Raw genomic sequence first — 14,046 nt, 5'->3', positions numbered from 1 at the left:
CTAAACATAAAGGAAATAAAACGATCCCTCTCATTCGAACGTTTACTTTAAATCGAAATACACTATAATGCATTGTAAAGCAAATTTTAATTATTTAAACAGTAAGTCAAACCTATGAGTAAAATTACCACTATGTACACGAAAAAGAAATTAGGAAGAGACGAAACTTAAAGCGCAAGTAAGGCTTTAAAAATAATTAAAGAAGTTTACAACCAGTCTGGAACCATCACCCTTTCACTGGTTCGGGCGAACATTCACGGTACGCTAAACTGCTCTGTATACTCGCAAAGTTCGCAATAACGCTGTATTCACAATAATACTTAGGGGGTACACCTATTGTCCGCATGGTGTGACCATACGAATTTTGAAGGAAGTATTGAACATTTGGCCGCATAACCAACAATTCAACAAATCAAACATCAACAAAAACCCTAATGTGGACAAAGCAGGACCCACGTTTGCAAATCCCACGGGTTTGCTGCCCCATCCAACTTAAGATTTATCCTCACTGTACATTTCGTTTCCATTACATATTCGTTCCACACACGTTGCATTCAGTTTATTATTTATTAAAGAGAACGGAGAAATGTGCATATCATGGACGCCGTATACACAGGCACATAAGGGTTAATTTGTCTATGCAAATAGGCCTTTAAAGCATACACGCCATTGCAAAACACGACGCGCAGCGGAGGTTTTAGAGGATGCAAGAACCTTAAAGGCTCTTATGCGCGGACATTATAGAATAATTTTATTATAGAGTTACTACTAATTGACGTCTTTGAGTGTTTGCTAGTATTTAAACATACTAGAATTGAAATATCCATAATATTGTCTCCCTAGTGACCGTATACGCACTATAAAGGCCGTTTGATGCACGCTGTAGAGAGCGTAAGACAGCAATTACGGAATTGATATAAGATGGAAACGGAATGTATAATGATAATTAACCTAAAGCGTTTTGTTCGGCATTCGGTTTAATATATTGTTCTTTGTGCGGCCAAATATTCAGTTGAATAGATTTACTTTTTGCAAAAAAAATTTAAGTTTGGAGTTTTTAGCGTTTACCCAGACGTAGATACAATTCATATGAAGTAAATAATAAAATTACAAAACGGAAATATGTCAGAAAGTCTGATTTGCAACCATTTCTCTATTTGCTATTGATTGTTACGGATAATTAGAGAAGGCAAATGAGCATCAGTAGCCACAAAGTAAAGCAGATAATTGAATAAATTAAACAAAAAATGAGATTCTGTTTTGAAATGTGATCAGTAGACGCAATTACGTACATACAATAGGTGATTTTACAATCACTCTGTCTAAAAATGGGCAAGTTGTTTATCAATTTATTTCATAAGCTGACTCACATTTGAAAACCAAATTTTCTCTTCTATTTGTTTTATTTTGTGGCTATTTATACACGATTCTCTGTCCATCTTTAATAATCAGTTGCAACCAGTGGAAGCACCGCAAAACAGATCCGCTTGCATATATCCACTTTGTAATTTTATTAGTCACTTCATATTCATTGTATGTACCTACTTCTGCATAAACGCTAAAAATTTTAAATCCAAATATTCACATCTGTACGAGGATTTACATTGTGCCACGTGCCTTATGCATTGTATCATTGCATTTCAAATTTTCAGAACAAATAATTATCACAAATTCGAGATATGCGAAAATGACTCGAAAAACCTGAATATCATTCGAAAAAGTACATTTAAAATAAACAATTAGCATACACATGACTTATTGGTTTTACTATGTATATTTTTTTCATGTTAAAATAAAAATTAACTGACTGAAGTGGACGAATATGTGCGATTCGGCAAAAGAATCAGCGCAATTTGTGAGAATTTCACATAGACACGCCGCAGCGAAAGGGTTTTAAAATCTCGCCGCTATTTTTAAATAATAAAATCGGCAATTTAAGGAATAATCGATAAAACTCATTGTCTATTATCGATTACCAGTAGGTAAGTCCAACCGAAACTGCTGCATTCAACATATCACAAACAATAATCTTAAAACCCTACAAAGTAAATTTTATAATGCCGGAAACAATCTTACTACCTACCAAAGTCATACAAAAATTACACCCATGACCTCTCAGTCATCATCTAAAACGATAATTTCTGGTTTCTTCTCGATAAGAATCACATCGTCACTGCTACTGCTTTCTTCGTCGAAATTAATTTGTGGTACCATCACCTCCTCCTCAATGTCCCCTTTCTTCTCAGCAAGTTTTTCCAAAAACTCGTCTGCACTCATGTCAAAACTATTTCCAAGTAAATACTCATTACTCAACACTACTTGCTTCTCCTTTTCACCCAGCTGCGGAGGAACGTATTTTTCTATATCCCCCACGACGGATGGGGCTATTGTAATTGGTACCGAGCCGTTTTCCACCGTTTCTTTGTCTTTTGAACTTGGTCCAATAGATGAAGTTTTCTTCACAGAAATACCATTGCTTTTCGCGGGTTCGGGAGATTCCCCTAGGTGTGACTGAACGAAATTCAATGGGTCAATTTGTACTTCTAGAGTGTCGTCTTCTTGCGAGTTTAATACAGCGTCGCAGACTTGGTGCGGCCTACACGCAATGGGCATGTGATTTAATAATTCGGGTCTTGCTTTCGGCTTTCTACCTCTTCTGCCTGAAATAACAAATAAGACAAATTCAATTGCGAGTTGTGGTTTTTCAGGATATCAGGAAATGTTTAGTTGAACCAACTCTTAAACCATAATTGTACAACAGCTTTAGAGCTGTTTTAAAGTTTAGTATACTAGTTTCCAACAATTTTTTATTTATATTTTTAGTCATTTAAAAAGTACCAATGATGAGTATTCAATTTTCACCAGGTTACAAATATTTGTCCTAAGACTAAAAAATTAAAGTTAGGTTTCTGTACAATAATTGCATGGAAACAATTATGAGTAGAATTAGTATACAAAACTCTAATCTGTGACTTATTCCTCAAGATGGAAAAATGTATTTAACTACTCAAATAAGTACATACCTTTTTCCCTAAAGGGCGGCAATGAATTCTCCACAGAATTTGCACAATGACGCACTACTGGCCTAATTCTGGCTCCAGTTCGATTAACACTACTGCTGCCACTCTCAACTTTCTGGTTATTCACCACTACATCGGCCCTAATCACATCTTCAAAATCAATTAAACCCACGTTTTCTGAGATGTCCTGAGACGTGTTGTCCTCTTCAACTTTAAGATTATTAGTAACCTGGGCTGGCTGATGTGGACTGTTCTCGCTTAAGTCCTGAGTGATACGAGTAATATGATTTTGTTTGGTATGCGTGAGATCGCCTTGAACGTCGTACTCGTCGTCCTCAGACCGGGCTCGAGTGGTGTTTAAGTCATCTTCCTCATCAAAATCTAGACCCTCAAAAAAGGTCCGTTGCTTCCTCTGTCTAAGGCCGTATCTTTTGGGGGCCGGAGATGACGGCGGACTGTTTAAATCTAGATCGCTGTCGCTGTCGTTCTCATCACTGTCGTAATATTTGCGGGAATTTCTTCTATTCGAGCCTTTTCGGGTTCGTTTTCTTACCATTTTCTTTATTTATTTTTGTGAAAAATGTCACATCAAATTTTAGGTTAGAAGATGTTTACTGTCGAGGCCCGGAGCCATTTTCAATTCTTGACTAAATTGACGTTTAGGCACTTTCAAATACACCATTCGAGCTATTGAAGTAGATTTTTTGAGCAAGAACTTAACATGTACACGTTAGCTTGACAGAGTTGTTACCCCCACCCCCAATTGAACACGTCAATAAAATGTCAATGCTTCTCGCCACCTTCACTTCCAAAATAAAAATGAAGATTTGTGATTAGTCCTAGATTTAAAGCATAACATGAAGCAAATTTCCATATTTTTGAATAAAAATGCGGTACAGATACGGGTATTTAATTTTGTTTCTGTTCGTTGAGTGCATAGACGTGTTACAGGGCACACACCTAAAAGGCTCCTTCAATACAAAGGACTTTTTCAAGTTTCTGATTAAATTTGGGTTTCAAAAAACTGACAGACATTCTCCGGACATATCACACGGATACATTTTCGGGAATATTACTTCAAAACACAACTTCTCAGTGCCAGTTACTTTTGCAGTTTTAGACCGTTGGCACTTCATCGACTATTACAAAAACCAAATCCTATATAATAAAGATGAAGCCTGTAAGGGAATGTTCAGTACTCTTAAGAAAAGGGCCTATGATCCTTATTGTAACAATGGGGGAAAAGATTACTTGAGGAAAATTCCTTGTGCAAAGGGGCAGCTTTGTGAAGACGAAGCTAAATCAAATGTGGTGAAAAATCATCAATTTACCTATGTTATACAGGATTTTAATGAGTCAGCGTAAGTAATAGATAAATATGCAAATTTCTAATTCATACAGAAATTCACTTTGTTGATCCAATTTAATCTTCTACAATATAAACATATCCATGGTCTGTGCCTTAAGAGTTATTGGGCAAAATATCTTTCTGGTATTGGTAGCTATAAATTAATGATGTAATTATCACTGTATCTTAACAAATTTCATTATGCACTCAACCATAAGCCAATATTCAGTTATATAATTAAACTTTCTCATCTTAAAGACACAAACTATTTATTTCAAGTCTTGTTTGCAATAAAGTAGGTATCACTATCTTATTGATCTGTTTATAACTTTGCTATTTTTTTTCAATGTGTACCCCTGTGTGACTATTTTTGACATCTCAATACAATGATGAGGCTCAAATTTGAAACATGATAATTGTTTTTTTTTTAACATCAGATTTATTGCTGCTATAAGGATTGATTAAAAAATTAAAAAACAATCAAATTTAAAAGTTCCATTAAAAAATACAAAACAAGAAAAACAATTTCTACAGCAATTTCTGATAATTGAGAAAAAATATTTGAAATTTAATTATCAATTATTATTTAACAGCTTTTGGTATGTGTCTTTGGTGGCCTGCTACCACACCAACACAAACACGTGTGATTGGCACCATTATGAAACCAGTGCAGAAATCGAATATGATATCTGGTTGGTCAACGGCAATCCCAACAGCTCAGCTTTCACCACATATCAATTCTCATTTGATAGACAAAACACCTTGGAACTCTACATTATATTCTGGATATGTTACGTTATTTTGGTGCCATTGCAGTGCCATGCCGTAAAAATCCAGAAACATCCAGTTACCAGGTAAAATTCTTTACAGGTTTACCTCACATTTTACTTTTAGCTGGTATTGCAATTTACATTGTTACAGGTTATTTACTGCCAGTCTTTTACTTGAGTTCATAGCACTTTGCTTGAACTTACTGCATACGTTAAAATTTGCTCTAAATGGCGAAGGATTCCCAAAAATTCAGATGACTGGGGATATTTGTGATATTCTTTCACGGGTAAGGGTCTTTTGTAAATTGAAAGTTGTTAGGAACGACTTGTAAAATTCGTTGTAGACTTCGTTTATGTTGTTGTTGCTGCTGCTGGCCAAAGGCTGGGCTGTAACTCGTTTGGAATTAACATGGAAACCTTTAGTGTTTGCCATATGGTTATGTTATGGGGTTGTACATATTTTATTGTATGTTTGGAATTTGGTAAGAGATTAAACTAGTTCCAAAAAGCTAAGCTTAAACTAGCCAAAAAAAAACTGAAAATTCCAGACTGAAGTGGACATTATAGAGGACGTAGACGAGTATCAGACATGGCCAGGATGGCTGATAATCGTTTTCAGAACTCTCATAATGTGCTGGTTTCTGTACGAGCTCCGCACAACCATGCTCTACGAACACAATACTCAAAAACTTAATTTCCTGCTCCACTTCGGCGCTTCTAGCCTAGTCTGGTTCATCTACCTTCCCATTTTAGCACTCATAGCTTTGCACGTTTCAGCCTTGTGGAGGTTCAAACTACTTTTAGGTACGTCAAAATCCCACTTTGTGAGACAAGGAATTTGAATTTAAAATTTGATGCAGGTATAACATATTCTGCGGATTGTTTCGCTTACTGCGTCATGGCCCATTTACTGTGGCCTACTCGGTCGGAGCAGTATTTCCTTCTCAAAGGTCCTTCCTCTGCCGACCTAGAAGAGTTGGATGAATTTAACGAGGCTCCCCATATAGTTAATAACTCTTATACTTCTCTTAGTAGTGTAAGCTCTATGGAAATTGCGCGATATGAGGATCATCCTAGCGGCAAACTGGAACTCGCGTGAATTTCAACTTTATGACTGTTTTGTGTCCATTAGTTTTTGTTTTGGAACGCACTGTGGTTGCAGTATAGTTATTGTAAGTGAACTGGAATTATTACGTAAGTATTGCCAAATAAGGTTTAATAATGGAGTAGCAGGATATTCTTTGTGATCTTGCTTTTTAGGTTGAAAGTAGTTATTTATATTTTACTTAGGTGCAACAAAAGTAAGTTGAAATTCGTGTTCTATTTCCTGAATTTTTAGCACTACATTACCACCTTTTTTTTTTTGATTGAAAGTAAATTATTGCAAACTTTATTAAGATATGAAACAGTATCAATGAAAGTCCTAAAGTGTTCGTCAATAGGAACTGTCGTCCGTTGATTCTTATGAAATTATCGTATGTCTCGTTGGCGTACACACGTCAAATATTATAATTAGATTCTACATTTAAACCAAATGATTGTGATTTTGATTAGGGGTTAATTAAGTAGCGATTTTTATTGTTTAATGGGTATGTGATGACATAGGAACTTAGCATTTTTAGATTGTTTTATTTCATGATGTTATGTTATGGCTAATTTATGTTATTTGCCTATCATATTTCATAAGTATAATTTGCGCATACATTGCGATTAAAATAATATTTACTTTTATTCACATAATGCTACACATGGAACCTCAGAATGCTGCATTTGGGTTATACTTTTTATATTAGGTTTATTATATTTTCTGTGATTGTAGCTCTATTAATTTGTTGTAAGCCGGTTGCTCAACCTTGCAGATGTAAGTTTAAATCCACACAACTTTTTACATACATAACATATTACTGATGGACTAGTACTATTTTTTTGGAAGTCTGAAATAATAGTTTTGAGTGCAATTGCAGTGCATTTGTGCAAGTTGAAGTCCAAACTTTATAAATAGAACGTCGTTTTTGGGCAATTTCCATTAACCACTAGAGTGTATGTGTAGTGCTGTAACGGAGTGCCAATTTAACCCAGATTTAATTAACTAGAAAATTATATGCTGCACGACATAAAATTAAACAATTAACAGATGTGACTTTTCGAAGTTCCAAGAGCGCGTCATAAATCGCAAATACAAAGTTCTTTTTAAAAAAATAGCAAAATTTAGAGACATCTCCCTGTAATAAAGCGACCTTCAAAGAGTCATAAATATTATAAAAAGCACTTTCAAAAAGGGAGTGCTGATGTTTGCATTATCATTATCCTTGCCAATGTAAAATAATTTGTGTCTTACATGGTCAATTTTTAAAACTCCACATCGATCAATCAGAATTAAACCTTTATTAAGAAATATTCTTGTAAAATAAACACTACAACAACTTAAATTGACTTGTTATTTTGTCAATGTCCTCAGCCTTATTTGGCCCTATCGCCACAACCGTCAAACTACCGCTCTCAATTTGAGTCTTACCACTATCATGCACTTTGCAGACTGTAAGTTTAGAATTTACAGCATTTTTGAACACTTTTGCCATTTCATTTTCACAGTGTCTTTCTACTTTTAGGACAATTTTTGGTTGGCCTGAAGTTAACCACATATTAAGATATGGGTTGCTATTTTTAATTGATTGTCTATAAAGCAGTATTGAGGCGTGTGCTACTTGAGATGCAATTTTGCCCTTGCCCATCTGTAAGTCTGTGCGGACTAAGAACACCATTTTGGTACGAGCAAATTGCACAGCTTGAACTTTTTTGAACATAAAACTAAACATATTGATTAATACTCTGCTAACTAACTGGCCCATGACTGAAGTTCAAATCAAACTTCTCCTTTCAATTTTTGTTCCTGGTATTTTGCCATGCACTTTTTGAAGTCACTAACTTGGTTTTGGCACTTTCTCCAGTCCTGGCTTTCAGCAATGCATTCCTTTAAATTGTTTAGATAAATGAATCTGAGTAAAGTTTAGGTGGTGGGATGGAAAGTAAACAAGTAACTGATATCTCACATAACTCAAGTGAACAAATGACCAATAACTAGAAGTCACAATGCATTATTATTAACTTGTCAATTATTGCATTATTTTTAAATCTAATTTGAATTATTTTAATTAGATTAAAGTGTAGTTATTAATCAAGGGATAGGTACCTGAACTTTGAAGTGGAGTTCCATGCATCCAGTCTTTTTAAGCATTTGCTCTACTGGATCAGTTACTTCTTCTTGACCATGGGTGGGCATATCAAATGCCTTCAATGATAATGTTTCTTTTTAGCACGAATATATGAAAATAGAGAAATTTTAAAAAATTAAACTGATGTATTAAATGTAAAATTTTTAGCCGAAGTAAGGTTGAAGGTTGCCTTAACCTTACTATTTTTCTTCCTTAAAAACATCATTGCCAATACTAGTTGCTCAACAGCAAAAATTACGGAAATGAAGTTTTTAAATTGTAAATATATTAACAATTATCATAAAAAGAAAACAATAAATTTTTAGACAAAATTCAACTTCTTCCTAGAAGTTGAAATTAATAATAATATAAATAAAAATAATTAATAAAGTGTCCGATTACCGATTGGCTAGTCTACGGCGTTGCCACACTTTCAATTCTATCATTTGCTCTAAAATAAAAATAGAGTATTTAAGGTTATCTTTTAATGTTTATTTTGTTTTGTCCCTTTTTTCATAACTCCTAGTTGCATTTCCATTTTTCAGATATTTAATAAGCAATTTTGAAGCCATATCAGCAATCGGCAAACTTATTTTTACGTGTGGGCTACAAAGCGCAATCAGAATAATAAGAGATGTCCATAAATTTGGACCTCAGACTTAAACGAGCTGATAAAGTTTATAGCGAAGGGGTAAGTGTCTCTAATAACCTGTATATGCTCTGAATCTCAGTAGCAGTTTGGTTTATTATACTTTTATCCAACTAATTTAATATGTAGTAAAGTCAAATTGTAACACGAAATGGCCTTTCCACACGGTTAATAAATGTCCTGACAGTTTCCTAATTTCATTCTGACCTCTCGCACCTCAATATAGGTTACCAGGAGAACGCAAAACCCAGGCACCTTTTTCCCATCGATACTGCATCTTCCCAAATTGTGAGATAATTCGTTTAATAACATTAATTTAATTTAAAAAATCAATTGTCTCGCTTATTTAAAAACTATTTTAGGAAAATATAAGTGGAGTAATTGTGATTTCGTCTAGCTCAGATTTCAAACACGATGGCATAACATTAACTGTAGAAGGCTGTGTTAACCTTCAAATCAGCTCCAAGAATGTTGGAGTTTTAGAAGCATTCTATAACTCTGTTAAGGTACATATTTTGTTGTAAATTTTTGCATGAAAGGAACCATAAAGTCTACACCCTTCAGCCAATTCAATTAGTCAATATCATATGCGACGTCAGTGCCCCTGGTCGTGTGCCCTCTGGCATCACAGAAATTCCATTCCAAATCCCCCTCAAAGCCAAACCCAATAGGGTATTGTATGAAACGTACCATGGAGTGTATGTCAACATTAGCTATTCAATAAGATGTGACATCAAAAGGTCATTTTTATCGAAAGATCTGCAAAGGTGCCAACAATTTCTAGTGCAATATAAGGCAAATGCTGGCAACTGTCCTCAGTTGCCTCTGAAAGACAATAGAAAGCCAGTGTCATTTGAGCTAAGCCCTGCCAAGCTGACTTCAGGGGCATCAGGTGTGTTATTTTTTTAATTTCGTGTTCTGAACAATTTGGTTTATTAAGTTTTAGGAGCTCCAGATTTCCTGCTTCGAGGCTATTTGGAGAGTGTTTGCTGCAGTATTACAAAGCCATTTAAAGGTCAACTGACCTTAGTGAGATGTGCAGCCCCAGTAAAATCTGTAGAGCTTCAGTTGGTACGCATTGAGACATGTGGATGTGCTGAAGGTTATGCAAGAGAAGGTGAGAGATTAATCAGTTAAATGGATAATTTAAAAGAGCGTTTTAGCTACTGAGATTCAAAATCTGCAAATTGGAGATGGAGACATTGCTCAAAACATTCCAATACCTATTTACATGGTTTTTCCGCGGTTGTTTACCTGCCCCACTTTGATGACTACTAATTTTAAAATCGGTAAGTCAGAAATGAATTTTTATAGCGATTTTTTTTATTTGCTTTGTTTCAGAATTTGAGATTAATATTGTACTGGTGTTCGACAATAATCATTTAATTACCAACAACTTTCCAATAATACTAGTCAGGGGGTAGTAAAAACAATCCTAAGATTGTTTTATGCAGTTCATGCATATCTATTCAATTTTGATGGCAATAATTATATTAATTTTGATCGGAGTTTCCACTTGAAATAGCGAATTTCTCATTTATAAACTAGCTATCCTATGTCTAGAAAATAGGCCTGAAAGATTTGGTAGAACTTTAAAACAGGCTAATGTCAATACATTGTTATATTTACAGGTTATTTTTGTCTACGTGAAGTGGTTTAAAGAGGAAAGACTGGAAGTCTTCCATTTTAATAAATAAAACAAGATTCATTATGTGAGTTTATCTTTACGAAAACCCCGTGAATTGTGTTACAAACGTAGATAAATATGGATGGAAAATTAGTAAGTTGGCGCTTTATTCATGCTCTCTTGTTATGTATCGAGAAATATTTTTGTTGTTTTAAACTTAATTCTTTCTTATAGAAAAAATTACTACTTTGGCAGCTTATATAAGCCATTTGCATACACTAAATGCCTCTCCCTCACTCTCCTGTCAAGAAAAATCTTAAGCTCAGATTGACTGCATTCCGTGGTGGGTCCTTGAAATGCAAACATCTTTAACATGTGATGGATTCTTTCGAGCGATAAGCTGTCCAGATTCATCAACATTCCAATAATATACGACCAAATGTTCTGTAAAAAAGACCATAATTTTAAATTTTGAATATTATACTCCGTAATTGCAAAGTAAAACTGCTATCTACCTGCAACTCTTCTTCCTTTTGATCCTTCGCGCTGGCCATGGCCGATTCCGACTCGAATTCCTCGACGTAAAAATCCTCAGGAACAGCGTTTCTATTTTCGGTTTCCTCTAAAACAGCAAACACATCTTGGCTTGTTTCAGTCAAGATACCATGCGATAACCAGAAGCCAATTTTCCGCCTTAAGACCGTGGGAGGGCAATGCATGATTTTACTCAATTCCTCTAGTTCCCAAATGTCTGTAAATCATTGCTATACAGATAAAGTACTATTTATTAAAACCTTTACTTACTTTTATCCTGAAAATGCATCATAACCGTCGCATGCACTGGCGACACTGCCAAATTCACCACCCTATCGTTGAGCTCGACCTCAATATTGACAACCCCTAAGTGGTTTTTCCAGCACAAAGTTCTGCTGCCCTTCAATGTCTCGAAGGCCTTCGTAAAACTCTCCATCTGCTTCGCAACTTCCGCGTGCAACTCCAATTTTTCCTCTTTAAACGGAGGCCAGAACTGCTGGGAAACAATCATTGTTGCAAGTGGAGTGCTTTCCCTATATTCCGCTGTGTCTTTTATTCTTTGATTGATCCTTTTAGACTCGGCAATATCCTTGAGCATTACCTCACAGAAGTGCAAATGTGAGTCCCCAAAGCGCAATTTCAATAGCTCCAAGTATCGGATTTCTTTTTCTGTATCAAAGGTGTCTTGGGACAAAAGCCGATCGGCTAGGAGAGTACGATATTCATTAACAAATAGTTCTTTGCTGCCATAAATATTCACCAGCATGGTGATTATGTCGACGTTTCGGCGGTTTGATATCTGTTCCTTTGGTGACTCTTAAAAAATAATTGGTCCATAATGAAGATTTTTTCCCTATAATATTTCGCATACTTTTGCAAGGAACGGCGTCTACAGGATCAGGAGTCCAACTCTCCCAATTCTCATCTTCATCGTTTATTGGTGTATTCTCATCTACAGGTTCGCTTCGGTTCAGTTCTTCTGCCAGATCGTTCGGACCTTCTTCTGTCAAACTACTTACCACACATCTGTAATGCCAATATTGTGATCACAAAACATACACTAACTTTTCTATACATTAGAAGAAGTTTAATTTCATAAGAAATGTCCTTTCTAAGTGCACAGTTTCATCTCCTATTAAATTTTCCCAAATGAATTCTGAAGCAATCTGTATTATTGTATTTATTACAGCACAATTTTTTGGATGGATAATTTAAAGAACTTTAAGTGAAACTTATTTTAAAAACTCATAACACCATTATATTTACCTAACAGTATCTTCCCTGCTCCTCAAATACTGATGAATTGGATAAGTTACAGTCTCTAGCAACAACCCAAATGGATCCAAAATTTTTAGAGACTTGATGGTGGCTACATAGGCTGTTAGAATATCCATAGTGCTGACGCCTGGATGTAATAACCTAGTTTCCATAGCTTTCTGCAACTTTTTAGTCAATAATGACTTTAAATCTGTTCTTGGTAAACATAAGCGAATATCCTCAAGAGCCGGTAGAGATTCTGGGTATTCTATTGAAAGGTTAAATCACATTAGTTATCACATGAGACTTTTCACCTTTATCAAATCACCTATCACAATATTGAAGAGTTGATCAATCCTGATCTTTGTGTAACAGTTGTACAAATAATTTACTAATTTCTTTTCAAAAGTTAACATTGATTCTTCCAAAGGTATTGACTTGTCAAAATAGTAAATTTTCCTGAGCCAAACAAGCACAACTGAATGGAGCCACTGCAATTATGGTGAAGAAAGCAAATGAAGTCTCCAATACATTCCTAAATGACTACCTTTTCTAAGCTAACAATAAATGAGTCATAGTTATCCTTACAGGTTTTCTGTATGTGTGAATAAATATAGTTGTAGCACAAATTTGTTAAAGTCTGCCCTATTAAAGGTTCCAATAAATTCATTTCTCCCAACTTTCTAAAAGAAAAAATTCAGTGCCTACCAATAAAAAGGTAGTCTTTGAGAGTAACTTACCGATTTGTTTCTTGAAACATATGCATGCAATAACATCCCACATTATCCTGATCACAAACGATACATTTCCCCTCAGAGTTGCTCTCATCTAAATCCTCCATTTTCAAAGCAGTTTCATAAAAGTTCATAGTTACGCTCTGATAATCAACGTGCATTTGTGCAAATAATGTAGCCTTCAAAATCAACTTCAAGGCATCTTGCACATTCTTCTCTTCATAAGGTACTTTCACAACATCAGCACTTTGTCTGAAAAGTTCTAACCGTGAAATAATGCCTTCCAACTGTCTATAATTGTCATAGAGAGCTTTGACAGCATTAAAAAAATGTTTAGACCCTTTATTGGTGTCTTCAAGTTTCTTAAAATATGACCAAAACTCAGGGACTATTTCATCTCGAAGTCGTTTTTCAATTTTATTAATGACTAACTGTTGAAGTAGATCTTGCAAAGAGCTTTTTTTCATGTAGCTGCATACTTGTTCAAATTCGCTCTTTGTAAAGGGACCTTCATGGCTGCAAGGGGTATTGAAATCATTTAATATAGGGAAGATTTTCTCACTTAGCATCCAGATTTTCTTGGAGGCGGGAATATCGTCCATTGGATTTGATATTGTTGGATCGAGGGTGCAATGTGGATTAATTGTGTATTTTCTGTTTAAAAAAAAGTTTATTACTGTTTTGATAGTTATCGTTATTTCGTTTAAAATGTTTTTTTAGTATTTGTAAATAAATAACAAGGAACTGAGGTTATGTTAAAAGTCGATATGGCACATGATACCAGTGTTGCCGAATGACAAAAAAAGAAATAGGATCTCTGAATGCAATTTGTGTTTAGATCTTCAAATTAAGACGAGTTTTACTTTATTAACTAAAAACACAGTAGAATATTAAT

The 14,046-nt window shown here is 34.9% G+C and overlaps 5 protein-coding genes across 8 annotated transcripts; 2 read left to right on the top strand and 3 right to left on the bottom strand.

The window, feature by feature from the left end:
• Positions 1-28: 28 nt before the first annotated feature.
• On the bottom strand, positions 29-3,786 carry LOC136418227 (uncharacterized). 2 transcript variants are annotated; one of them, XM_066404217.1, is made up of 3 exons: positions 3,024-3,786; positions 2,095-2,660; positions 29-2,038 (listed from the first exon to the last, which is right to left on the bottom strand). In XM_066404217.1, the coding sequence occupies exons 1-2, from the start codon at positions 3,574-3,576 to the stop codon at positions 2,116-2,118; spliced, it is 1,098 nt and encodes a 365-aa protein (XP_066260314.1). In that variant the 5' UTR covers positions 3,577-3,786; the 3' UTR covers positions 29-2,038; positions 2,095-2,115. The 2 variants fall into 2 exon arrangements, with proteins under 2 accessions (XP_066260314.1, XP_066260313.1); XM_066404216.1 differs by having other exon boundaries at positions 29-2,660.
• Positions 3,787-3,793: 7 nt separating this feature from the next.
• On the top strand, positions 3,794-7,567 carry LOC136418225 (transmembrane protein 145). 2 transcript variants are annotated; one of them, XM_066404212.1, is made up of 7 exons: positions 3,797-3,913; positions 3,972-4,381; positions 4,962-5,222; positions 5,290-5,425; positions 5,483-5,620; positions 5,687-5,942; positions 5,999-7,567. In XM_066404212.1, the coding sequence occupies exons 1-7, from the start codon at positions 3,878-3,880 to the stop codon at positions 6,235-6,237; spliced, it is 1,476 nt and encodes a 491-aa protein (XP_066260309.1). In that variant the 5' UTR covers positions 3,797-3,877; the 3' UTR covers positions 6,238-7,567. The 2 variants fall into 2 exon arrangements, with proteins under 2 accessions (XP_066260308.1, XP_066260309.1); XM_066404211.1 differs by having other exon boundaries at positions 3,794-4,381.
• Positions 7,568-7,851: 284 nt separating this feature from the next.
• On the bottom strand, positions 7,852-8,682 carry LOC136418228 (cytochrome c oxidase assembly factor 4 homolog, mitochondrial). 2 transcript variants are annotated; one of them, XM_066404218.1, is made up of 2 exons: positions 8,329-8,502; positions 7,852-8,109 (listed from the first exon to the last, which is right to left on the bottom strand). In XM_066404218.1, the coding sequence occupies exons 1-2, from the start codon at positions 8,416-8,418 to the stop codon at positions 8,002-8,004; spliced, it is 198 nt and encodes a 65-aa protein (XP_066260315.1). In that variant the 5' UTR covers positions 8,419-8,502; the 3' UTR covers positions 7,852-8,001. The 2 variants fall into 2 exon arrangements, 1 of the variants encoding a protein (XP_066260315.1); XR_010752900.1 differs by having other exon boundaries at positions 8,081-8,216; positions 8,329-8,682.
• A 203-nt stretch (positions 8,683-8,885) lies between these two features.
• LOC136418192 (vacuolar protein sorting-associated protein 26C) lies at positions 8,886-10,712 on the top strand. The gene is made up of 6 exons (XM_066404178.1): positions 8,886-9,041; positions 9,362-9,505; positions 9,564-9,891; positions 9,946-10,116; positions 10,163-10,288; positions 10,341-10,712. The coding sequence occupies exons 1-6, from the start codon at positions 8,985-8,987 to the stop codon at positions 10,421-10,423; spliced, it is 909 nt and encodes a 302-aa protein (XP_066260275.1). The 5' UTR covers positions 8,886-8,984; the 3' UTR covers positions 10,424-10,712.
• A 121-nt stretch (positions 10,713-10,833) lies between these two features.
• On the bottom strand, positions 10,834-13,771 carry morula (anaphase promoting complex subunit morula). The gene is made up of 8 exons (XM_066404158.1): positions 13,158-13,771; positions 12,965-13,100; positions 12,746-12,908; positions 12,427-12,685; positions 12,032-12,186; positions 11,431-11,976; positions 11,142-11,377; positions 10,834-11,070 (listed from the first exon to the last, which is right to left on the bottom strand). The coding sequence occupies exons 1-8, from the start codon at positions 13,751-13,753 to the stop codon at positions 10,870-10,872; spliced, it is 2,292 nt and encodes a 763-aa protein (XP_066260255.1). The 5' UTR covers positions 13,754-13,771; the 3' UTR covers positions 10,834-10,869.
• Between the last annotated feature and the right edge of the window lie 275 nt (positions 13,772-14,046).

This window comes from Euwallacea similis, chromosome 33 (assembly GCF_039881205.1).
Source record: "Euwallacea similis isolate ESF13 chromosome 33, ESF131.1, whole genome shotgun sequence".
Lineage (NCBI taxonomy): Eukaryota > Metazoa > Arthropoda > Insecta > Coleoptera > Curculionidae > Euwallacea > Euwallacea similis.
The sequence above is the reverse complement of the archived record's forward strand: the minus strand, read 5'-3'. Positions and strand labels throughout refer to the sequence as shown.

What these genes read in the sequence shown, in the direction of transcription:
- LOC136418227 (XM_066404216.1), bottom strand. Translation starts at nt 3,576, where the DNA reads ATGGTAAGAAAACGAACCCGAAAAGGCTCGAATAGAAGAAATTCCCGC. An exon ending in GCCGCCCTTTAGGGAAAAAG is followed by an intron (nt 2,661 to 3,023) that starts GTATGTACTTAT and finishes TTGTTATTTCAG; the next exon opens with GCAGAAGAGGTAGAAAGCCG.
- morula (XM_066404158.1), bottom strand. Translation starts at nt 13,753, where the DNA reads ATGGACGATATTCCCGCCTCCAAGAAAATCTGGATGCTAAGTGAGAAA. An exon ending in ATGTTTCAAGAAACAAATCG is followed by an intron (nt 13,101 to 13,157) that starts GTAAGTTACTCT and finishes TTTTTCTTTTAG; the next exon opens with AAAGTTGGGAGAAATGAATT. An exon ending in GATGCATTTTCAGGATAAAA is followed by an intron (nt 11,378 to 11,430) that starts GTAAGTAAAGGT and finishes AATGATTTACAG; the next exon opens with ACATTTGGGAACTAGAGGAA.
- LOC136418228 (XM_066404218.1), bottom strand. Translation starts at nt 8,418, where the DNA reads ATGCCCACCCATGGTCAAGAAGAAGTAACTGATCCAGTAGAGCAAATG. An exon ending in AACTCCACTTCAAAGTTCAG is followed by an intron (nt 8,110 to 8,328) that starts GTACCTATCCCT and finishes AACAATTTAAAG; the next exon opens with GAATGCATTGCTGAAAGCCA.
- LOC136418192 (XM_066404178.1), top strand. Translation starts at nt 8,985, where the DNA reads ATGTCCATAAATTTGGACCTCAGACTTAAACGAGCTGATAAAGTTTAT. An exon ending in CATTCTATAACTCTGTTAAG is followed by an intron (nt 9,506 to 9,563) that starts GTACATATTTTG and finishes TACACCCTTCAG; the next exon opens with CCAATTCAATTAGTCAATAT. An exon ending in GACTACTAATTTTAAAATCG is followed by an intron (nt 10,289 to 10,340) that starts GTAAGTCAGAAA and finishes GCTTTGTTTCAG; the next exon opens with AATTTGAGATTAATATTGTA.
- LOC136418225 (XM_066404211.1), top strand. Translation starts at nt 3,909, where the DNA reads ATGCGGTACAGATACGGGTATTTAATTTTGTTTCTGTTCGTTGAGTGC. An exon ending in CAGGATTTTAATGAGTCAGC is followed by an intron (nt 4,382 to 4,961) that starts GTAAGTAATAGA and finishes ATTATTTAACAG; the next exon opens with CTTTTGGTATGTGTCTTTGG. An exon ending in TATTGTATGTTTGGAATTTG is followed by an intron (nt 5,621 to 5,686) that starts GTAAGAGATTAA and finishes TGAAAATTCCAG; the next exon opens with ACTGAAGTGGACATTATAGA.